The following is a 25486-nucleotide window of genomic DNA, read 5'->3' as shown; positions in this document are numbered from 1 at the left end:
AAGGTTGTTCTGTCCTGTTCCCCACCCCACCCCCAGCCCTCTTTCTGGAATTCAAATGAAAAGCCCTTTTCATTGTAGAAGTATTCCTTTCCCCTTGTGTCTGCAATAGAAAAGTGTCTAAAAAAACTGGCTTAAAAAAAACAATAACCTCAGAATTCAGAGGACTTATTAGGTAGGTCACCCTCTGATGTGTATGGGGGTGGCAGCTGAGGCAGGGGAGACAGCCGTGTGGCCAGCACACTATGACTGTTTGTGTGTATTCACAATGGTAGAGAAGGATAATAAAGCTGAGAAACAGTAACTTGCCCAAGTCTCTTTGTGTCTATGGCAGCGTAAAGACTGAGTCCAGATTTTCCTGTTGAAGTTATTGTTTTTGTCAACACAGTAAAACAGTTTTCCATTTGTAGCAGCATATCTTGTATTCTGGGTTGACTGTAGCGTGCCAAATGGATGCTTCAGAAAAGACCGGTGATGGCTTAAGCGGTATCATATGAATTGGATACAAGGGCTGGAGATGTTTGCTTGCCCAGAGACCAGTAACAGACTTGTGGTCTAAGTTATCCTTAATCCCCAACTACCAACATATAAAATTGGCTTGCTTCAAACCAGAAATGAAAATATTTGCCTAGTGGGGGAATACTGCTGTGTCCTGCTCTACCCTGAAGTCATCATACCTTGTATAAAGACTTGACAAATGTTTCACATCATCCATATGAAAACTGCTGCTTTCAAGGTGCTGTGGTAACCCTCTGGCTCCTAGTCCTAGGCTGTATTAAGTCAACCATGTTTAAAATTGCCTATAGATCATGTTGTGACTAGAGATGGGCACAATCCCCAAAAAATTAATGATCGTGATCCAGCTGATCGTGGATCGGCGCCAGCAACGATCCCGAATTAACGATCCACACCGATCATCTCCCGTTCCCAAACCATGGATCATGGATGCCACAGCGGGGCACACTGGTATTCCCAGCTATGTGGGAAGGTGGGTTGTGACGGCGGCCGACTCTCTCAGTCTCTCTCTCTCTCTCTCCAAAGGCTAGTAAGTAGCAAGCAAGAGCTCTGTCCCACTCCACTGCTCTCAGAAAGTGAAACCCAGTCTGGGAGTCCATGGCATGGGTCCCATTCAGCAACACAAGAGGTCTGTGTTTGGCCGTCAGAGCTGGCTATCAGGGTTTGCAAGAATGAGATTGGAGTGTCCATGGCTACAGAACACCCCCTTCCCCCTCCCTCCCCTGGGTGTCTTCTCCCAACTTGTGACTGCTTTGCTGCTCCATGGTTGGAAGGAAGCCCTGCTGATCAAGGAAAGCTGGGCTTCCATTTGGGTTTCCAGGGCGACAGAAGGAGGGCAAACAGAGCTCAGGCATTCCCCTGGCTCTGTTGCCAGGGGAATAAATTGCTGGCGCCTGAGTGTCTGGATCCCCGATCCGAGCCCGATCGCCCTGATCCAGGCCCCTCCCGATCGCTGGATCGTTGGCCATGGCCAATCATGATCCGCCGGTTCACGATCGCGCGATCGCCATTATCGTGGGTTTTTTTTCAATCGTAATGCAGATTGTGCCCATCTCTAGTTGTGACAATAAAACATAAAAATAGGGTTGCACTGAATTTGTTCCTCTTTATTCTTTATTTCTGTGTGAGTTTATGAAAGATGACCGCTTCATCATAGTATCTCATGTCAGGGCAAGACCACTTATCTCAAAAGTTAACCATTACATCAGTAGCTAAACCATGCCACTCAAATAATCCCCTGACTTGTTTACTGCATGTTGCATTGTGGTGTGCAGGCTTATACTCATCAATACATGTGATAAACTCTCTCAGCTTGGGAAGCACAAGCTTATTTCTGGGCCCTTTTCTACCTCCAGACAAGGATCTCTCTGCTTATACTTTAGAAGAAATGAAGCTCTTACCTTCCAGAATCTTCAGGCTGATCCAATGCTGGATGAGAAATAAGTAATGCTGAATTTCATGCTTAAGCAGACAGCTAAAGTAGCGTAGTAACTGAAGTGCTGGTCTAAGGAAACCCAGGTTCAAATCCTCACTCAGCCATAAAGCTCGCAGTGTGATCTTGAGCTAGTCTCTCCGCAATCTAGCCTACCTCTCAAGGTCATTGTGAAGATAACATAAGAGGAAGTGTTTATTTTTCTTGCCCTGTGCTTTTTTGAGCAAAAGTAGAATAAAAGTAGTAATGGGGCTCCCTAATAAGTGTGTGTAGGACTGCTGTGAGGTGTTTAGCTATTTAGCTAGAGGCACCTATTATGTATTGAGAAACTGGGGCCTAGAAGCCCAGAATTAGTTTATCCCATTCAAGTTGATCCCATGAATAATGCCTGTGGCTGCCAGGAAACTCTAATGGCTGTAGGAAGTAGAAACATGTCTGGTAGGGAGCTGCTAAGATGAGTGAAGAGAGTAACTTAAAATATAACCACGTTGAAAACTTCTTCTTTGTCAACAGGGACTTCTCCTGGCAGCAGCTTATGTCTATGATGCCCAGTACAACAGAAACATCCCCTTTGAGACCTCATCACAGGCAGTCAGGTAAATGCATTTGACTACACTTATGCATGGTACACAGTGTGCAAAATCCATTGTGCAAAATCCATGGCTCAAAATATATGGTGTTTTTTTTACATTACCCCCATTCACGCCTCATGCATGAGCTGACCAGCAGCTCAAACTTCCAATGGACTGCATTGTGGGCTCAAGAAGTTTTGAATTAAATTAAACGTTTGGTGCTATAGCTGTCCAGAGAAGCAACACGTCTCAAGATTTCCACCCAAATGTGTCTAATCTGGGCTGATGCAATTTCCAAGTGGCTGATAAATTGGTGGTTTGGGGTTTTGTTTTGCTTTAAAAGTGCATATATGTATGTTTGGAAGAAGGGAGTGGATGGGTATATTTCTACCCATAGATCATTGGATATTTTGCTGTTGTTGCACATGTCCTGGGCTGTTTCCACACGACTTACCTGCCTGCGGAACATCGCGCAAAATACCCAGAAGACAGCATCTTCTCGTGTGAAATCGCGCCAGGAAGATGCGATTTTGTGCAAAACTCCAGGATAACAGCATCTTCTTGGCACGATTTCACGTGAGAAGATGCTGTCTTCTGGGTTTTTCGTGCGATGTTCCACAGGCAGGTAAGTCGTGTGGAAACGGCCCTGGATTGTCTATTATTTATTTATTTGACTTATATCCCTCCCTCCCCACGAATCGGCTCAGGGTGGCTCACATCATAATTAAAACACAATAATAGTCAACTTTAAAAACAGATTTAAAAACTTATATTAAAATACTCTGGCGCCATTATATATAGGCTACTTCGGATACTAATAAAAGACCTGCATAGGTCATCACTGTGGGTAAAACGCATAGCCGAGGGCAGTCATAGAAGAGGTAGCGATCTTAGATAGGATAAGGGGGGACACCCTCTGGTCCTCAACCAAAGGCCTGGTGGAACATCTCCATTTTACAGGCCTAGCGGAACTGTAATAGGTCCCACAGGGCCCAGATCTCCAGCGGGAGTGTTCCACCAGGCTGGGGCCAGGGCAGAAAAAGCCCTGGCCCTGGTGGAGGCCAGCTGGATGTCTCTCGGGCTGGGGACCACCAGGAGTTGTTTATCTGCGGAGCGTAGTGCCCTGCAAGGGATGTAATGGGAGAGGCGGTCCCGCAGGTATGCTGGTCCCAGTCCACGGAGGGCTTTAAACACCAAAGTTAACACTTTGATCCAGATCCAGAACTCCACTGGAAGCCAGTGCAGCTGGCACAGCACAGGATGGATATGCGCTCGAACAGGTGTTCCTGTAAGAATGGGTGCCGCTGCATTCTGGACCAGCTGCAGCTTCCGGGTCAGGCCCAAGGAAAGCCCAGTGTAGAGTGAGATGCAGTAATCTAGCCTGGAGGTGACCATTGTATGGATTACTGTGGCCAGATCCCTAGATGAGAGAGAGGGTGCCAGTTGCCTGGCCTATCAAAGGATATTGCTCTTGTGCAATATCCAATAATGTGTCAGTTCAGCCTCAGCTTGCTCTAAGTGGGTATTGGGACAGTGGCAGAGGAGAAGTAGGACTTATGCAAATTTGACCAAGTGATAGCCATAACTCCTCCATTATGAAATTGTGTTCCTGTTGTTGATGATCTGTGATCATTTTGAGGATCTGTTTAATACATCAGCTATCTTAAATCTCTGGAAGGGTGCTGAGAGATTAAACATGACTGTCAAGACTAACTCTTGTTTATTGGTATCTGGTTTCTAGGCCTTTCTGATGGCCATTCCTAACAGGTTGGGAAAGACTTGTGCTGACTGTGACTTTTTTCTGGCCTGCTAATGGTTTTTGAGGAACCTTAAATTCCTGCTTCTGTTCCATATTGGGAAGAAAGCCTTCAGTGGTCCTCTAAGCAGGGAGTCTTGAGATATCACACTTCTGTAACTTCCAAATTCTAAGAATGGGTTATGCTCATTTAGAATGGGTCAAATGTTGTCTCTGCCACCCTTGTGACATTTGCTTGAACCAAGTAGTTGTCCTACTGATATTCTGAACTGCTTCTATGGCTTCTCTTCCCAGGCTTTATTACCTCTATAACCACTGGGCTATGCAAGCGGCCACCTACTTCTTTATTTTTGTAGACCTCTCTCTTGCCCTGTTTGAAGAGCCGGCTGCATACCCACTTCCTTTCTTGGTAAGCATGCGCACACAACACAGCCAGTGATAACTGCATCCTGATGTTGGAGCTACATGGACTGTACATAATCTAAAACTCTAAATCTGAAATACAATATATTGAATACAAACACTTTTTGTTTCCTTTGGCACTGATGTGGAATCTTGCAACCTGAGCCCATAAGCATATTTTCCTGGAAGCAAAGCCCACTGAAATAACCACACGTAAAGTTAGTTGCTTGCAGTTACTGGAATCTGACATAATGTCAAAGCTTGTGTTGTCCCAGTTTGAGGATCCCAGCTGCCTGAAATTCTGTTGCTGTGGAAACTACTGGATGCTATTAAACAGATCCTCCTGAACAAACATAGGCGAAATGCATAGGGTCAGATAACGGAATAAAATTATTTTTCCCACTACACCATTTTTTTTGGTTCTTTTGCAAAGGGGCAGCCAGCCATTTGAGCTTGGCCCAAATAAATATTGCACTGGGAATGTTCCTTGGGATGTGCTGTGTACGCAGAAGCCTTCTGTCCCAAAGGGATCTCCATTGCTAGAGAGGACTTAATTGTGAGTGACCTGCTTAGTTCTCCTTCATTGCCTCCAAGTTTCCTGGCACAGGGAAATTAACTTTAAAGTTGTTGCCTAGCCTTGTTCCAAAATGGAGCAATCTATCCAAGTTACTTAATAAAACTTGGGCAAAAGAAACCTGTGCAAATAAGGCGTGGCCTTTATTATTAGTTGCTCATCCTTGTTAAGGGAGTCTATTCCAGTACACTTTTGTCCTGTTCTTGTTCCAAGGAGCTCAGGGTGGTATACATGGTTCTTCCCACCTCAATTTTTGTCCTCATAAATGCCCTGTGAAGTAGGTATGGTGTGTGACTGTGTCAAGATCACCCCAGCAAGCTTCATGGCAGTGGGGCAATTTGAACTTGGGCGTCTTGGATCTTAGTCCAACTCTCTAACCACTACACTGGTTCTGTGCATTGGTCTTGTAACTGGGAGTCTTTTTGCTATGTGTACATCCAGGGAGGAGGGAGGGAGACTGCTGAGGAGGGAAAGCCCAGTTTATGTTGTCTGCAGTGGCTTCTCCTGTGAGCCCAGACCTCCTTCACACAGATATTTAAGCAAGTGGAGACTCTGCTGATATAAAGACCCTGGAAAAGGAGAGGAAATAAGATTTCCATGCATTCAGGTTTTGTTATGGAGCAGCCAGCAGAGAAGTTCTTGGAAACTATGCTGAAGAAGAGGAACACTCACTCCTCCTCTATGTGAGGACCCCTACTTGCATGTGAAATCAGAGGAGGGGAGGGATGAGAGATTCTCACAAGGTTTAGAAGGGGTTTTATGTGGGCATGGAATTTACCGGTCAGAATATTGGCTGTAGGCTTTCAGTAGCTATTGGTATATTTGTTGACAGTGCTTGTTTCTGCTTATCAAACATTAGCAAAAATGAGGGAAGGCTCCCTCATCCTTGTTAAGTTCCCAAAGGAATTTGTCTGCAGAATTTTTGTTAGTATTTGGCAGAAATTGTGTTTGATACAGAACTCTTCTTTTTGCCCAGCAAACAAATGCCCTGGATGTTGAGACTGGTTTCTCAGTCTAACTCTCCTTTATTTTTTTTCCCCACTCCTGCAGGCTACCTCATTGGTTGAAGTCTTGTGCCTTCTGGTGTTTTTTGGACGACTCTTCCACTTTGCCAAAGTTACACCTCGTGATGTGTTTTGGAAGGATGCAAAGAACATCTGCATCATTATAGCAATCCTGGTCAGTTGCCACTCAAGGCCTTTCTCTCAAGCCACTGTTGCATAAAGAGCAAGAGTACAGCCAAGTGGTCTGAATAATATAATCCCTCGGAGCACCCACCTGGATAGGGCTGCGTACACTCTTACTTGCACTATAACTGGGTGCAGGCATCACTTGGTGGCACAGTGCAAATTTTTCCACCAAGGCTCTGGGAAAACAGCCAGCAAATCATTTAAAAACCACAGTAAAATACTATATTGCATACCAAACAACTTGATGCTTCACAGAAGGAAGGCGTAAGTCTGAAGTGGGACACTGTTCTGCTTACATAATTTGGTCTCTCAGCTGTAGCCTAGCTGAGGTAAGGTCATAGGTCTTGTGCCATGCCTGACTACGTGTATTGTGTGCATGCCATACTGATTCTACTGCTGCCTCAAAGAACTTAAAGTATTTCCACACAATTGTTTTGCTCAGCTTTGGTTTCCTTATTGCAGTGCTCTTTTTCAGGAGCATCAGTGCAATAACATCCTTTATTTTATCCGGCTGTTGTATTTTCTCCTACTTTATTGCACTCTTTCCTAAGCTTAGTTGGTACAATCTTTCTGGAAAGATTGCAATCAAAGTACCTGGGGAAAAACCCCTGCAGTATGGGGGCAGGGAAATGGCTGACAAGAGGTGGGAACTGAAGCAAATCACCTGGTAATAAATGCATAAATGATGAGTCTGGTCTTACATTAAAAGTTTTAAATTTATTTCACACCTGTTTTCAGGCAAGCTTGTTAATCAGATAACTCTGCCCATCTAGATAGAAGTACATTGTGCTTGCTTCCGCTAAGCATACTGTAAAGCATGTGATGCTTTAGCCTGCAGTCTTAATTAAAACTTGCTTTTTAGAAAATGTGGCTCAGATTTTGTCTCTAAGATCCTTCAGGGTTGGATTTAAATGTGAGAATTACTGGCATAATCCAGTGGTTCTCAAACTGTGGGTGGTGACCCAATCGTAGTTTCCACATCTCTTGCAGGTGGGACACAAGGCCCCAGGGGTAGGGCTGACACCTCCAAGTGGGGCCTGGAGTGCTCCAGGAATTGCAACTGACCTCCAGGATACAGAGATCAGTTCCCCTGGAGGAATGGCTGCTTTGGAGGGTGGTCTCTATGGAGTCACATTGCCACTGAGCCCCCCCCCCTTCCCAAACTCCATCTCCAGGCTCCTCCACCAAATTTCCAGGAATTTCCCAACCTGGAGTTGGCAACCCTACACAAGGGCAGTCTTAGTTAATGGGCAATGGGGTAGCTGCACTCCGGGAGAGGCCCCAACCATGGTCCTGTCCCCTGAAGGATGGGGGAAGAGCAGGTTTCTGCTGCCCCTTGTGCTTATTCCCTCTTGGGCTTGGGCAGCAGGCTTCCAGCCGTGTCTCATGCCCATCTTGGCATGGGGCAAGGACTGCGTAGGGTAGCCAATTCCAGCTTGTAAAACTCCTGGGAGGTTTCGGGTATGACCTGAGAAGGGCAAAGTTTGGGTAGGGAGCTCAGCAGGCACACGATGCCACTGATTCCGCCTCCAAAGCTGTCATTTCCTACAGTGGGACTGATCTCTTTAGTCTGAAGAAGGCTTGTGATTCCGGGAGAACTCTAGCCCCACCTGGAGGTTGGCAGCTGTGATGCCACCCCCTGCCTGGCCCTTGTGGGGGCAGTGGAGTGGTGGCAATGATTCTGGGGCCCCTGCCTTGACTTTTGGCCAGAGCCCCAGAATTACTAAGACTGCCTCTGGCAAGGCTGGGTTGGAGGAGGAGAACGGGGAGCCAGGGAAGGAAGCTGTATGGCAAATTGGTATTTGCCCCTGTGTAATGTACAAAGTGGCCATGAAATACAGCCATGGCTCAATAATGCTGTGCATTTATAAAAATGAAAGATGGGAAAAATAAAACACATTTCTTTGTGTTAACTGGCTTCAACTGGTGGGGGGAAGGAGTGGGAGAAGAGGGAGAATGGTGCAGAGATACTTGCAAGTAGGTGCCAGAAGGAAAAGTAAATTTAGCAGCAGGATCCTCTTTAAAGTGCTTGGGAACCATTGGTTTTAACAAAAGTGATTCTCAGTTCACTGGTTAACATATTTTTTTTGTACTGTGTACTCATGAGCTGCAAAACTCATTGAAATCCTGGGTGGAGTGGCTTCCCTTAAGGCTTCAGCCCCAACTCTTCTATCAGGCTTCCTTTCCACACATGTGAGGATATCTAGCAGCCAGCTACACAGTCAGAGGTGGGGAAGACCTTGATTTCTGTTCAGCAGCCTGTGGAATTCCATTGCATCTAAATATCCAGGGGTCTGCCATCATGCCAGCAGCCTGTGATGGGGATGTTAAACTAGATACATGCATCAAACTGCTCTATGCTCTGTTTTGGCCTGTGCTGGATTGCAGCCCTAATGTACAACAGGTTTGACACTTATTCTAATTTCTGAGGCATAAGCCTCTAAAAGAGACTAAAAATTAGTGCATCTAGAGCATTTGAGCCTGGATGTAAAAACAGAATACTCAAAGGAAGAGGATTGCAGCTCAGTGATATAGCAGATGCTTGGGGCATGTAAAAGGTCCCAGAGTCAATCTTGATCATCTCCAGTTAAAAGGATATAGTAGTGGTTGATGGGAAAGCCCTCAACCTGAGACCCTGGAGAGTTGCCAGCCTGAGTAGGTAATACTGACCTTGATAGACAATTTCTGACAGAGTCTCTCTACACAAGACATCTTACAAGGGGTTGCTCAAGTGACTTACTTTCAGTGTGGTCTTATATTCAAGTGTACTCTGTCTCCCTAACAGTGCATGTTTATCCACAGTGGGAGAACAAGTGTAAGATCTTTCACTTCTGCATCCCTGTGTAAGATGTCTTGCGTAAAGAGATGCTGTGTATATTGCAGCTCATGTATTCATTTTACTTTACAGTACACTGTATTGTATGAGAATTAGGTATTCTTTTCAGTTGTCTGTTTTATAGACCTTTTTAATTTGGTTTGGGAAAAGCAGGAAATAGATGTTGTTGCATATTAACTTTGGGGGTGAGAGCACTTCCAGGCTATTGGTTAAATGTGTGAAGATCAAGACAGATGATGATGTCCAAGTCCTGAAGCTGGCTTGCTAACATCCCAAGCATGTACGTTTAGTCCATGGGTGAGGCTTGTTTTCTGCTTATCAGAAAAGACAGACTATGCTATCTCTTGGCTACTTTTTGGGCATGTTTAGTTTAATGGCTTACATCTATCTCTTTTTACCAGATGACCTTGGTTGACCTAATTATCTATGGATCTCTTAGGATCTCAAGCATTCAGAGTGTCAGGTGGTCAAGACCCATGCGGCCTATCTTCTTAGTGAACTTTGCAGAAAGTCGACAGGTAAAAACTAACTTTTATATTTAGGGTTGCCAACTCTAGCCTAGGAAATTCTTATCGTTTCAGGGGCAGTGCCTGTGCAGGTGGGAATTTGGGAGGGATTTAATCTAGACTCTATGATATAACAGTTTGTCCGCTGAAGCTGCCATTTTTGCTAAGGAAACTGTTCTCTGTAGTTTAAAGATCAGTTGTAATTCTGGGGAAACTCCAGGCCCTGCCTAAAGGTTGGCAACTCTACCTGTGTTTCTGAATTATGCATGTTGGTTTGTCAAATTCATTGGCAACTACTTGGCAGATATTCTTTATAAGCTTTGTATCATCTGCCTTTTCCAAATATCTTTCTCTCTCTCTCTCTCTGAAATCGCTTTCTACTTTTTCTTCTCTCTCTGTGCAAACCAGCAGGCTTTAGCCTGGCCTAGCTTGGGGAAGCTGAAAGTATGAGGTAAGGTATCATTAGGTTCCTAAAAGTAGGAGAATATCATTTCTGTGTTCAGGGGAAGAGCTGGGAGTTCTGCATGTAATGAAAGTAGTAGATTCTGACTTTAATTGGACATTCTAATGAGGTACTGGGGGTCCAAAATTTGATCTTTCATGAGGTTTTAAAAAACAGAATAACTGTGACTATGTATGGCTGCTCAGAATGAAGCCATGCCTTGGGGAAGAATTTAAGTCTGGCCAATACACAGTTTGTTCTTCCTGCTCCTAATTAGTAACTGCTGCTTCTTGGCAGATCCGAAGAGCATTCCGTAGCATCCGTAACACCCTGCCTGAAATCACCTACGTCTTTCTGCTGTTCATGTTCAGTGTGTTGATGTTTTCTCTTATGGCCTTGAAACTCTTTGGGGGCAGGTAAGCTTTTTATTTGTTTTATAGCCCACTTTTCTGTCCAGTGGGGACCCACAAATTGTTGTCAGGCTTTCTGCACAAAGAGCGGAAAAGTGGTAATGCTGTCTAATGCACAGGTGAGACAAGAATTTGGATTAATTTCAGGGCTACTTCCTCCTATATGTACGTGTCCTACCTCTTGAATCATCATCTGGGGCCCTCTGGAGACTATGGAGGCTGTTGGGAATGCATGATGGTGGTGGCGCTGTGGTTGTGCGTTTCCTCCCCATGTGAAATCCTCTTTCCTTCTCCATGGCTTGGTTTCAGTGAAAACCTGTTTTTTTAGGGTCAACTTATATGTCCTGCTAGAGAGCCCCCAAGGTGTAATTTCGGTGCAAAAATTAGGAGCTGGTTGTTGTTGTCGTCATTGTTTATGTCATTTATAGTCCGCTTTTCACACTGAGACTCAAGGCAGATTACACAGTGTGAGATTAGTAAAGCTGATATCAAGGACATTTCCATAAACAATGCCATAGGGTAAATAGATACAAGTTCACAAAAACACAACATTAGCAGGAATTCTATACAACATGGTGAGGAATTCAATACAACATAGTGGTGAAGTCTAACACATTAGCAGATCATCTGAGATCCCCTCCCAACAATACATCCCTCCTATCTGTCAGTGTAGAGACTGGTTTAGGGCTTCAGTTCTAGGTTAATTATTTCCCCTTACCCTTTTCACTAACTGAAAACAGCCATCCCAAACTGCACTTAGCCTATAGGTGTGTAAGAAGACTGTATTGTCCCTTTCTTTTCTTCTTCCCTCCCAGGCTAAAAGCAGCCCGGGGGCGGGGTACATTTTAGAGTGGAGAAATTGTGTGTAGAAGGTATTAAACCCTCCTCCAGCACCATGGCACAATCAGCTGCATTGCATGATGTGTCTTGCTTGCTTTTCACAAACCAAATACAAGCTGGAGAACCAAATCCCCAGCATCATATATAGATTGGCTCTCGGAAAGGATTAGACTCCAGCTTGGGCTGAGATACCTCTGCTTCCTGAGGTGTGAGGTTTTCCATTTTAGTTGATTGATATGGTAGAGTTTAATTAATTGGCACTTTTATGTGGCACTTGATTTTAAAATTGTTGCTAGTACTCTAGTATTCCTTGATTGAACGATAGGATAAATATTTTTAAAAGAATCCCATCAGCATTAATTTTTATCATACCATTTGCCCATGAGATATTAACAACCCATTGAAAGCAAATAATACAGAGGGAGAAAGAGAAACTCTGTATGACAGATCATGGTTGGTAGTATAATTAGGGTGGCTGAGGCACCTGCTCTGCTCCCCAGTGTAGGCCAGAAAAGGGCACAAAATGGGTCTCAAAGGTAATGTAGTTTCTTGGTCCAGATGTTGACAGGGTAACAGGCCAGATAGTATGGCAGTTTTAACTTCTCATTAGCTCACAGCTGGATAGAATGCATCTTACTTGGGCATTAGAGAGGTTTGAAGACATGAAACTCTCTGACCAGTTGGTGAGTAGCCAGCCAGCTGCAGGAGTGGTTTTTCTGAACAGTAAGAATGAGAGGACATATACATCCATGACAGTTCTTTACTAGGCACAAATGTTAGCAGTAACCCTTGGACTAATTCCTGCTATTCTTACCACTAATAATGCAATGGCTGGCAGCCCTGTGGATGATGGAAACCATTCAATGAATATGCAGAAAAATCTGGCGTTGTAAATAGAGAGGAAAATGGCCTGATAAAGAGAGACTATTAAGAGCTTTATAAATGGGGGGGGGGGAGTTAAACTAGCTTACTGACATGTCTGAGAGAACTTGAGGGGGTTGGACTTTATAAACTGGTTTCTTCTCCCTCTTCCCCTCCTCAGATTCCTTGCTAGCTGGCATCTTATATTTATACATACATTTCCAGATTATTCTCCTAAATTTTTGTGTTGATGGATGGGGGGGGGGGGCTTGCCTTTATATACAACTGGCTCATACAATATGACAAACACTGCCATAAAGCGTATAACCAGGCTGAGTTGACCTTGTAGCCAGTCACTATGTCACTGGCTTTTTAAAGATAAAATGACCCACGCATCTCATGTGAGTTGCTGTGAATGCCTTGGAGGAAGAGCAGGATACAGACTTTGGATAAAGGGCTAAAGAGGGATTGGGGACAGCACTGAAATTTGTATCTTTGGGCTCTTTTCATTCTGGGGTGCTGTCTGGAGGTGTGGGAGAATAGATGCCGTCTCCTGCATCTCTACAGAACACACCATAAGCAGGACAAACAGTCAAAAGTGCACATTAAATGCCATCTTTTGGAATAACTCTGAACAGCCTCCTGCAGCTTGCCTTGACCTGTTGACATTTGTTTCTTTTGCTGCTTAGGAATCTGAGGACAGTGGAAGGCTTGCCATATTTTACAGATTACCTTGACATCGTATTTGATATGTATGTGCTGGTAACCACAGCGAATAGCCCTGATGTCATGTACGTATATTGCCTCTTCGGGCTCTACTTCCCCATCCCCACCCCCGTTCTAGTATAAAATGATGAAATGTTAATTTGCAGCAATGGGACTTTTCTCAGTCACGTGAACGAACACTTGCCCTTTGCTGACATGGTAAACCAAGAGCACGTTTACCCTTGGGTTGCCTCTCTACAATTCTATGTTCTGCCTTAGTATTTCTCTGTAAGAAGCACTCATGGTAAGCACTTGAACAAAAATGAAGTACGACCTATCAGTTGTTCTTTTGGCAATCATGCAGAGAGCCAGTGTGGTGTAGTGGCTAGAGTCCCAGACTAGGATCTGGGTGACCCAGGTTCAAATCTCCACTCTCCATAGAAACTTGCTGTGTGGCTCTCAGCCTAACTGACCTCACAGGGTTGTTAGGAAAGAAATTAAGGAGAGAAGAAGAATGTAAGCTGCCTTGGATCCCCATTGAGCAGAAAGGTAGGGTATAAATGAAGTACAAGTAAAATACAAAACTGCTTAAAGAAGTCAGTACTGGAGGTACGGTCCGTGTTTGGGTCCCCAGTTTTGGCTTGCCCTAAAGTGGTTGGCTGGCTTTGCCTGTTTTACTGAGGCAGACACGGTGAATGAGATTAGCAATGCTTCTCTGATCTTGTACTCTTGAGACTCTTCTGGCCTGTGCAGAGAGCTTAGAGAGGCAATGCTTGTACTCTACAGTGAGCTTTGAGCTGTCACATGTAGAACAACCAATTCTGCACCTTGGAGTTCTGTGCCATTCAGGAAGAACTTGGAAGAGGGGCCATTTCCACATGGCTCCCCGCTGCTCGTAACAACCCGGAATATTGCGGGGAAAAAAGTGGAAGATCGCGTTTTCTCACGCGACATCATGCGATATTCCGGGTTGTTATGAGCAGCATGTGGAAACGGCCAGGGTATCATTTTGCTGATCAAGGGTAGTGGCCTAGGCAAAAGAATGTGTAGAACTCCTACGTATGTTAACTCCTATGAGGAACTCCTTAATACATGAAGGAAAAGCCACAGTAGATTTTGGCTATGGTTACGATGGTGTTGTGTAAGTACATTTTCTCACCAAATAAGGTACTCGCATCTCATCAGCAGAAAGAAATAGGATCAGCCACTGTTCTGTTACTTTTTGCAACAAACTTCCGAAAGGTTGCTGTGGTAAAATAAGGGGCAGTGTCTTTGGTTGCATGTAAGAGAAAAGGCTGGGAGACCCTCGGGCTTGGTGCAAGGGGAACGGACTTTGGTTTCTACAAGTGGTAAAATGATATTTTGGTAATGTACTAGGCAGGGCCTAGAAATCCCCCGGCTGATCAACACAGTACAGTGATATGTTCCCGTGGAGGAAATTTTTTATCTTGGTTTCCCATGAGCTACTTTGTGTGTGGTTTTAAGTAGAAAAGCCAGATAGAAATCTCTTTATATATACTTAATAAATGAAGAAGTGATTCATGTTGTCTTCATTCTTAAACAGCCCTGTAAAGTAGACCAGCATATCTCTATTACAGACAAGGCTGAGAGGGAATGGCTTGTGGAAAGGAAGTTTGGAGCAGAGGTGAGACCGAACCGGGAACTTTCTGGATCACAGCTCATCCTCCTGGCCGCTGTGCTTAGGAAATACTTCCATGGAATTCAGTAGTACCTTGAGCACGGATGCTGCAAACCTTTTCAGTAGTACTTTTCTTAACTGCCATTTTTCTCCTGTAGGATGCCAGCTTATGATTTCAGTGGGTGGTACTGCTTGTTTTTCATAACCTATGTGGTTATCAACACCTACATCTTTATGTCCGTTTTCTTGGCTGTGGTGTACAACAATTACAGGAAACACTTGAAAGTAAGTTCTGCGTGAGGAAAAGAAGCACCTTCTAGGTTCACTTCATGGTTTTATGGCAAAGGAGTAAGAGTTGCTCCTTGTGGTGGTTTCACATGTCAGTCACTGGATATGGGAATCTTGTGAATCGGGCCCTATTGTCTGTTTCCTTTACCTCCTGTCATAATCAGGAAACATTCACATGGGAAAGAACCATGCATTTGGGTCCCATCCACAAAACTCCTCTATTTGAGTGGTACCAGAATAATGGTGGGGGTGGGGGTGGGGGTGGAGAAGACCCTGATGACAGCTCTAGCTACACCACTCCTGGGAATGTATAAATTGGGGCATGTTGCTTTTTAGCCTCTTAAACAACTTTTCTTGGTCCTATTCAGATCAGTCACTTGATCTGGAATTGCCATCATCTGTTGCTTCATAAAACTGTTATGGAGACTACTGAGTGGACTACAATGATTTGGCAGCAAACTTGAAAGCCTGCTTGGCATAGTGGCTGAAGTGTTGGACTAGGATCTTGGGAGAACCAGGTTTTAATCCCCACTCTGCCATGGAAGCTTGCTGGGTGACCTTGAGCCAGTCACATTCTGTCAGCCTAGCCTACCTCACAGGGTGGAAGTTGTAGAAAATGGAGGAGAAGAGAACAATATTCTAAGCTGCTTTGGGTCCCCATTGGGAATAAAAGTAGGATATAAATAAATGCAATCCCACCCCCCTTTTAAAACTAAAACTTTAGTTCATTGTAGGGTTTTTTTGCCTTTTTTAGTTTAAATGGAATTTCAGCACTATCCTGTCAAATGAGATTGGCACAGTATTGTTGATGCACTAGCAGGTAGGTTAGAGCTGTGGCTCACTGTTAGAACATCTGCTTGGTCTACGTAAGGTCTCAGGTTCAATTCCCAGCATTTCCAGTTAAAAGGTTTAAGTAGTAGGTAGTATGAAAGACCTCCGCCTGAAACCCTGTAGAACTGCTGCCAGTGAGAGTAGGCAGTACCAACCTTGATAGATCAATGGTCTGACTTCATGTGCCCATGTAGTGATAAGAGTTGTATGCTGCTATGATTCCTAGACTTCTGTGGTGAACTGAATTAGCCTTGGATGCTGTGAGCCCTTGTAGCTGTCTGAATACTGCTCTTCCTCCACCTTGTGTAAACACTCTAGCTTTTTAAAGACTGTGAGCAAGATTGCAGGATGGATATCTTCCTTGATGCCCCTGTACAACACCTATTTATTACCTCAATTCATTGGTGGTAGATTTGTATATCATGCTGTTTCCTTTCATTTTGGGCTTGCAAAACTATTCCACAAAAGCTAATAGGGTGCTTTAAAATTTTATCATGGGAAAAGTTTGTGCATTTCTCAAGATCACTAACTTTTCTTGCAATGCTTTCCATGATGTCTAGACCTGTGGTTCCCTAACTGTGTGCCTGGGCATATTGGTGTGCTACAGGAAGAACTGAAGAATGCCTTGAAAAATCTGTCACTCAGTGCTTTTCCATGGTGGAGAGGCCCCATGCAGCAGTGATTTCCTATTCACTCCTCCCAACCTAAAAACAAAGTATGGCCCCGTCTCTAAGTCATGATTGGTTTGGCAGAGGGAAGGGAGAAATACCAAGAGCCAATGTTAACAGGACTACTTTTCCATTGGGAAGAAGACACCTGCTTATTGACCTGGAAGGTTTCCTAGGAAATGCCTCCTCCAATTTTGATCCAGAAAAATATTTGCACTTTGGATATCAAAAGTCTAGGACATATTCACCTGTTTTAGACATCCTGAAAAACGTCCCTGAGCTTCAAAGCATCCTGCATGTAAGTTTTATACTTCCTTACCTCTTTTAAAGTGGTAACTATAATGTTCTCCAGAATGAGATCCGCAAACTTGTTTACATGAAGCGTCGCAAGATGATAGAAGCCTTCAATCTCTTGAAGGTCAAGGAGGGAACGGAGTTTGTGGTCAAAGAGGACAAGTGGAAGAGTCTGATCAAGCTGGTGGCCCCTGATATCAGCACGTCTCATCGAGAACTTCTGTTAAGGATATCTGACGAAGAACAAAAGGGCCTTGTGGGTAAGTAGCACCAGACTGATTCACTGCCTGAGCCAGGCGGATAGAAGAAGTTGCCAGGAGGGAGGGAGAGTGAGACACAGAAGGGAGCCGTGTCTCATTGAAGGGAAAGCTAGCACTTGGAAGAGCTTCGTATCCTAAAAGCAGTCCAGTGCCCAAACCAGACTGGCTTTAAAAGAACACAAAAACCCCACTGAAATACGGAATAAAAGGGGGCAGTGGCTGAGTTCTCCCATTATGACACACCCGTGATATGCAAGTAAATAGTTTATTTGGCCTGGTGAAAGTCTTGAGGTTGTGGAGTTGACTATACCCCTTCAGATTGTGAAATGGGATACTATTTTCTTGTTAACATTCCCCACAAGGTGGGAAGGAGTGTGTATACAAAGCATCAGGCCCAGAGAAAGCCAGTGAGGGGGGTGTTTCTAGTTCAGCCTTCTTTCTCCTGTGCTAGTTTTCACCTTGCAGAGCATATTATGTAGGGGACTACTCAGAAATGTTTGCTAATAGACTAAACTGAATGAGGATCCTACTTAATAAAACCTTGAGCAGCTCACTTGTTAGCAGCCTGACCCCTCTACACCCAGAGAGGGTGGTTTATGGATGAAATAGCATAAACCCCTTTTCCATATGTATAAGTCCAAGGCACTGCCCGGCCCAGAGCAGATGCCAGCTGGCCTGGATACCAGAAAGTTACAATAACATCAGTCAGAGGTAGGTGGCTGGCTGACTGACTACCCCTCCACACCCCAAAGAGATGCAGAGATAACAAGGCTTCCTGAGAAAACTTCCTGCATAATCCTGTCAACGCCCTCCTCTACCTCCCCTCACCCACTTACCCTAATCAAAACTATTCAGCAAGCCTGATAGTCTTCTCAACTGGTACTTACCAGGTAATCAAGCAGTATTTTCACCTATAGAACATCCCAGATATTCATATCAAACCTCTTCCAACTTATTGTCATACCTCTGGGCAAACCATTAAGGTATTGTTTTGGGGAGCAAGACGTCAGCACTGCCCCAGGGTATGTTTTGCCCTACGACTGGGCTCCTCAGCCATGAACTCTCTCTGTGTGTATGTGAGTGCCTTTGGATCCGAACACATGTCCCCATACTCTCTTGGGTCTCTTCTCTTCTGTGAAATGCTGGTTGTTTTGCTGCTCCTCCATGGACCTTCTCCTCTTTGAGACTATCAGTTATCACCCTTCTCTCAAAACTGCTTTCTCATTTCTTCACTGTTTTCTTAGTTAGACCTGCATGTATGCTGTGTGTGGTTTTCTGTTTGCCTTTTATTTCTCTTTAATACAAAAGCCTTCCTATTGAGTATCTGCCTGTTTATTTGAGAGTTCTCTAAGGGAATAATCCTGGTAGACATAAGTGGAGAATCCCAGCTACCCCCTCTTGCTGCCTTCTCAATGCTAATTACCCCAACTAATTAAGGAAACCTCTTATTTGATACACTGTATGCACATTCATCCAGAGCTTTCTGGTTAGAACAGCAGCCAGCTGCACATCAGCCCTCAAGCACTGCCAGGAAGTTATAATATGTTGCCAAATACTGGCTAATATTATTTGAGTATTACAAAAGTATTGCTATTTATCGTGTTCCTTGTGTATTGCAGACAAAAAATCTTTTGTCCGTCTGGCTGATCTGCTGAATATACAGGTGATTACAATGAAGCTCCGCAGTCATCCTCTGGCAGTCTGGTTTCCACATCTGTACAACTCTGCTTCCAGCCTGTTCATACGCAGTATAGTTCAACACACGTAAGTCTGTGCCGATGCTGTTATTGCAACCAGTTCCTGGAGGTCAGTGGCAGAATTCCCCTATCTGCTCATATGACTGTTTGGATGGTAGACAGCTGAGCAGCCACTTCGTTTTTTAAATGATGCATGTTAAGCTTTGAGAAAGTCTTTACAAAAATCTCTCTCATTCTCCTACAGGGGTTTTGTTTGGCTGTACGATGTGATCATACTTGTCAATGCAGTCTTCATAGCTCTGGATGAGAAAAACCCATTTATTTCTTATGCAGAATGGGTGTTCCTTTCTCTTTACATAGTTGAGATCCTCCTAAAGCTGTACACCTATGAACCTAGAACATTTTTTGCAAGGAATCAGTTCTGGAACTGGTGAGTACAGCCTTTACTTTTTCAGGAGAGGGACTGTGGCTCAGCAGATCTGCTTGGCATGCAGAAGGTCCCAGGTTCAGTCCCCAGCATCTCCAGTCAGAAGCATCAGTGTGATGTGAAATACCTCTACCCAAGAACTTGGAGAGCCACTCCCACTCAAAATAAACAATACTGACTTCCATATACCAGTGGTCTGATTCATTGTAAAGCAGCTTCATACATGTCAAAATTGTTCATCATGGAGAGGGAAAGGCATCCTGTTGCTTAGAGGATTTACCATGTGCCCTTCTTGTATCTGCTGTTTTTATGTCCAAGTAGGGCTGATAATTCACTTCCAACCTCCATTTGTTACATTAATTAGTGAAACTAATGGGGCAGGGGACAAATGAGTACATTTCATACACTGCGTTTATTTCCCCTATGCATAGTTGTCAATATGGGTTGTGGTCAGCAGAGAGCCAAAGACAGAAGACTCTTGAAACTTCCCACTGAAACCAGTGGAAGCAAATGTAATACCACTAAAATGTACAGCCTTAAAGGAGACATCAACCTCATAAGGTGTGCCAAAATCTGAACAGGGCCTCCTACAGATGCTACCTTGCACACGGGCAAAATCAACAGCTGCCTATACATGTGTATTTTTGTGGTGGCTCCCACTTTACAGAATGCTCTACCTGAAGAGGTTAGGAAAGCTCCTGACTTTCCGCAAACTATGCAAAACTAAATTATTCAAGAGGGCTTTTTACTCCGATAGGAGGGCTGTACTGTAAGGAAGTGGTCTCAAAGAGATCCTGACGAAGGCAGGATTACCCTGAAAATCTAATTGGTCTTTAAGTTGCTACTGGACCTAAATTTTGCTCTTCAAAGAGCTCCATCAGTAAAGGGATAGAGAGGGATCATAGATTTTACTACTGTTGCTATAGGTATGATCCTACTGGATAGTTCCTATGTTATTTAATATTAATTCTTAGAATTGCCTATGCTCTGTTTCAGCATTTCATAACGTAAATAAATAAAAATCTATATATGGTGGTGGAGAGTGCTCTCAAGTCATAGCTGATTTATGGTGGTGACCCCTGGCTGGGAGTTTTCAAGGCAATAGACTAACAGAGGTGGTTTGACATTGCATGTCTCTGCATAGCTACCCTGGTCTTCCTTGGTAGTTTCCCGTCCAATTTTTAACCAAGGCCAATCCTGCTTAGCTTCCAAGATCTGATGAGATCGGGCTTGCCTGGGATATCCAGGTCAGGGTAACCTATACGTAGACCTGGCGATTCAAAGCTGGGTCACCCAGGTCCTCTAACTGCTACATTAAAACTATTACATCTTGGTTTTTTCCCATATAAATATCCCCAAGTGACTCACAAGTAAAAATTAAATATATAGTATCTAAAAATAAAGCCATATGAGCATAAAATAGTTGGGTTTCTTTTCGTGAAACATGAACAAGACATCAACCAGTTGTGGGGGCAGGGAGGCAAAATCCAGATTAAAACCCTGGAAAATAAAATGTTAATGTGGAACCTGAACAAGTATAATCTTTATGTACCTCTCTTTCTCCATGAAGAGAAAGGGAGAGCTAGGGCATAGAAAGAATGAGTCGGAGAGAAGCTTCTAGCTCAGTCAAAGAGGGGCATCATTACCTATACAGATTCTGGTTCTAGGGCAAAGAGGGAAATACTGCACACCTATGCAGCATCCAGCCATGCTGAGTCACTTCTATTCCAGCACATATTGAGGGCTAAAAACTTTTTTTGAGAGAAGGATGAATTTTGAAGTTGCATCTGCTGAGAGTTTTGAGCTGGAGGTAACTGAAACAGAAGCATAATTCTGTGCTGCTGTGCTCCTCTTGAGAATCTGGTGCACAACTGTGGACTTTTAGGACTTGGCTTTTACTGTACTTTGTAATGTCATTCAATTACAAATGCACAAACTAAGACTGGCCAGGCCTCCATTGTTTCCTCCAAAAGAAGGGAAGGCTTTTTAGAGTTGCCTCTGGAACTTCTCACTGCTCAGGGAATGCCTAATGCTAGGAATTGGCTGATTGCTCAGGGAGCGTCTGTGTCCCACTGTAGCGATTTTTCTTTTCTTTAAGCCAAAGAGATCAGGAAGATCAAACTTCTTCCCACTTTGGCTGTCTGCAGCCTTCCTTTTTTCCTCTCCTGCCAGATGTTTTAAGCATTAAGTAACTTTCCAACTAGATAAATAAACCTGAGTGAGATTGAGTAAAATGGTTTGCAAAACATCTAAAGCATATGGGTAAATGTGAATGTCACAACCATTTTTTGTAGAACTGTGTGGAATGTGTTGAATTTGGATAATTAGGATTTCTAATGTGTCGAAGGGAAATGATTTGCCAGAAAACTCCACCCCTTTCCACCCACTTCCAGTTGCTCAGTTCTGGAAAATGTTTCTCAGTCTGTCCATTGGTATTTCAGTAGTCGACAGAATAGCTTTTTAAAAAAGTAGTATAATGGTTGTTGGGGGTTTTCCGGGCTGTATTGCCGTGGTCTTGGCATTGTAGTTCCTGACGTTTCGCCAGCAGCTGTGGCTGGCATCTTCAGAGGTGTAGCACCAAAAGACAGAGATCTCTCAGTGTCACAGTGTGGAAAAGATGTAGGTCATTTGTATCTACTCAGGAGGGGTGGGGTTGAGCTGAGTCATTCTGTAAGAGTTTCCCAGGGTGTGGAATGCTAATGGCGGGAGGCTTCACTGTATCCTGAGGAGGGTCTTTTGCATATGGATTGGTGCTTGATGTGCTAATCTTCTCTGCAGGGCTATTGTCGGGTGTGGAGTGTTTTGTTGGCCTGGTGTTTTTCAGAACTGGAGCCCATGCTCTGTTCATTCTTAAGGTTTCTTCTTTCCTGTTGAAGTTTTGCTTATGCTTGTGAATTTCAATGGCTTCCCTGTGCAGTCTGACAAAGTAGTTGGAAGTGTTGTCCAGTATTTTGGTGTCCTGGAATAAGATACTGTGCCCTGTTTGAGTTAGGCTATGTTCAGCCACTGCTGATTTTTCAGGCTGTCCAAGTCTGCAGTGTCTTTCATGTTCTTTTATTCTTGTCTGGATGCTACGCTTTGTGGTCCCGATGTAAACTTGTCCACAGCTGCAGGGTATACGGTATACTCCTGCAGAGGTGAGGGGGTCTCTGCTGTCTTTTGCTGATCGTAGCATCTGTTGTATTTTTCGGGTGGGTCTGAATACTGCTTGAAGGTTATGCTTTTCCATAAGCTTTCCCATCTGATCAGTAATTCCTTTGATATATGGCAAAAACACTTTTCCTGTAGGTGACTGTTTTTCCTTGGTTGTTTGATTCAACCTGGGTTTGATTGCTCTTCGGATTTCATTTCTGGAGTAGCCATTTGCCTGAAGTGCGTGGTTTAGATGATTAATTTCCTCATTGAGAAAGCGCGGCTCACATATCCGTCTTGCACGATCCACTAATGTTTTCATTATGCCTCTTTTCTGTCGGGGGTGGTGATTGGAGTTTTTGTGTAAGTACCGATCAGTGTGAGTTGGTTTCCTGTAGACCTTGTGACCTAACTGAAAGTTTGCTTTGCGGATGACCAAGGTATCCAGGAATGAGAGTTTTCCCTCACTTTCTTTCTCCATTGTGAATTGTATGTTCAGGTGGATGTTGTTGAGATGATTCAAAAACTCCCTCAATTCTTCCTCCCCATGGCTCCAAATGATGAATGTATCATCCACAAACCGGAACCATACACTGGGTTTGTGGGGTGCTGATTCTAGAGCTGTTTTTTCAAAATGTTCCATGTAGAAGTTTGCTATAACTGGGCTGAGTGGGCTCCCCATGGCCACCCCATCCATCTGTTCATAGAATTCGTTGTCCCATTGGAAGTAACTGGTTGTCAGACAATGATGGAATAAGGCTGTTACATCCTCTGGGAAAATCTGATTAATCAGTGCAATAGTGTCTTTTACTGGAACCTTGGTAAACAGGGATACAACCCTGTTTACCAAGGTTCCAGTAAAAGACACTATTGCACTGATTAATCAGATTTTCCCAGAGGATGTAACAGCCTTATTCCATCATTGTCTGACAACCAGTTACTTCCAATGGGACAACGAATTCTATGAACAGATGGATGGGGTGGCCATGGGGAGCCCACTCAGCCCAGTTATAGCAAACTTCTACATGGAACATTTTGAAAAAACAGCTCTAGAATCAGCACCCCACAAACCCAGTGTATGGTTCCGGTTTGTGGATGATACATTCATCATTTGGAGCCATGGGGAGGAAGAATTGAGGGAGTTTTTGAATCATCTCAACAACATCCACCTGAACATACAATTCACAATGGAGAAAGAAAGTGAGGGAAAACTCTCATTCCTGGATACCTTGGTCATCCGCAAAGCAAACTTTCAGTTAGGTCACAAGGTCTACAGGAAACCAACTCACACTGATCGGTACTTACACAAAAACTCCAATCACCACCCCCGACAGAAAAGAGGCATAATGAAAACATTAGTGGATCGTGCAAGACGGATATGTGAGCCGCGCTTTCTCAATGAGGAAATTAATCATCTAAACCACGCACTTCAGGCAAATGGCTACTCCAGAAATGAAATCCGAAGAGCAATCAAACCCAGGATGAATCAAACAACCAAGGAAAAACAGTCACCTACAGGAAAAGTGTTTTTGCCATATATCAAAGGAATTACTGATCAGATGGGAAAGCTTATGGAAAAGCATAACCTTCAAGCAGTATTCAGACCCACCCGAAAAATACAACAGATGCTACGATCAGCAAAAGACAGCAGAGACCCCCTCACCTCTGCAGGAGTATACCGTATACCCTGCAGCTGTGGACAAGTTTACATCGGGACCACAAAGCGTAGCATCCAGACAAGAATAAAAGAACATGAAAGACACTGCAGACTTGGACAGCCTGAAAAATCAGCAGTGGCTGAACATAGCCTAACTCAAACAGGGCACAGTATCTTATTCCAGGACACCAAAATACTGGACAACACTTCCAACTACTTTGTCAGACTGCACAGGGAAGCCATTGAAATTCACAAGCATAAGCAAAACTTCAACAGGAAAGAAGAAACCTTAAGAATGAACAGAGCATGGGCTCCAGTTCTGAAAAACACCAGGCCAACAAAACACTCCACACCCGACAATAGCCCTGCAGAGAAGATTAGCACATCAAGCACCAATCCATATGCAAAAGACCCTCCTCAGGATACAGTGAAGCCTCCCGCCATTAGCATTCCACACCCTGGGAAACTCTTACAGAATGACTCAGCTCAACCCCACCCCTCCTGAGTAGATACAAATGACCTACATCTTTTCCACACTGTGACACTGAGAGATCTCTGTCTTTTGGTGCTACACCTCTGAAGATGCCAGCCACAGCTGCTGGCGAAACGTCAGGAACTACAATGCCAAGACCACGGCAATACAGCCCGGAAAACCCCCAACAACCATCGTTCTCCGGCCGTGAAAGCCTTCGACAATACAGTAGTATAATGGTTTGGAGTTTTGTTTTGGTTTTTTAAAATAAAGGATATTTAATAGTTGGGGGTGTGTTCTTTGCTGGGATACTCTTTTACTAAAAACGGGGGGAAGAAAGCCAGTGGCTGAGAAGGAGCCAAAAATTGTGATGGAACAAAGAAGTGGCTTTCCCTACAAACTTCCTTTGGGAAGGAGGTGGCTTTCCTCTCCGAAGGGAACTCTGTTGTTCCTTTTCACCTACATTTTCCCATCCTCTCAGGTTTAGGAATGGGGCTCTTCTGAAGAGGCTTTGTCTTCTGGAGAAGACTGTGCATTAATGTTAATTTTTGAGTATTAATGTTAATTTAAATGTCTAAAAAATTTACCTGGACTTTTCAGAAAGACTAGTTCTTAGAAATGGAAAAAAGTATTTCCAGTTTTGTTTATCCCTTAAGAGAACTTGGCCTCAAATTCTTATAACTGGGTTTTGATTCTAAGGGCACACATTTTTGAGGGCAGCGGGTGGGGAGAAGAACAGTGACAGCAAGATTGGGAGTTAAATATTCATATCACTAGTTGGTGATGAGTGAATTTCAGCTGATGATTTGTTTCCTGACAAACAGAATGTATGACGTTTCCTCATACAGTGTCAGTTCTTGTATTTATCTAATCCACTTTAATCTGCTCTTGGCAAGTGATCTCAAAGGTTGAGATCTTTCCCATCTTATCACCTGAAATCCTTTTCTTAGTTAGAGATGCCAACAACAGAACTTGGACTCTTGTTTATAAGAGAGGCTATGAGCCCTTCATCTTGCTTCCCGGGCACCTAAAACTAGGATACTTGGAGAAAACAGTGCTTAAAAAAAATCCCAGCCTGATAA

At 43.9% G+C, this 25486-nt stretch overlaps 1 protein-coding gene across 2 annotated transcripts in view; it reads left to right on the top strand.

The window, feature by feature from the left end:
- Nucleotides 1-25486, top strand: part of LOC129332868 (two pore calcium channel protein 1-like) — a 41612-nt gene that overhangs the window by 7392 nt on the left and 8734 nt on the right. Inside the window, exons 2-11 of one of the 2 annotated variants that reach the window (XM_054984547.1) lie at nt 2459-2541; nt 4568-4682; nt 6300-6428; nt 9677-9793; nt 10521-10639; nt 13024-13125; nt 14837-14963; nt 16818-17019; nt 18639-18783; nt 18961-19146. In XM_054984547.1, the coding sequence (XP_054840522.1) occupies nt 2459-2541; nt 4568-4682; nt 6300-6428; nt 9677-9793; nt 10521-10639; nt 13024-13125; nt 14837-14963; nt 16818-17019; nt 18639-18783; nt 18961-19146 (1325 nt within the window). Of the gene's footprint in view, nt 1-2458; nt 2542-4567; nt 4683-6299; nt 6429-9676; nt 9794-10520; nt 10640-13023; nt 13126-14836; nt 14964-16817; nt 17020-18638; nt 18784-18960; nt 19147-25486 lie in introns of those variants that run through there. The other variant, XM_054985377.1, reaches the window with a different exon arrangement.

Source organism: Eublepharis macularius, chromosome 1 (genome assembly GCF_028583425.1).
Source record: "Eublepharis macularius isolate TG4126 chromosome 1, MPM_Emac_v1.0, whole genome shotgun sequence".
NCBI lineage: Eukaryota > Metazoa > Chordata > Lepidosauria > Squamata > Eublepharidae > Eublepharis > Eublepharis macularius.
Note: the sequence above shows the minus strand (reverse complement) of the source record. Positions and strands in the feature narration are given on the sequence as shown.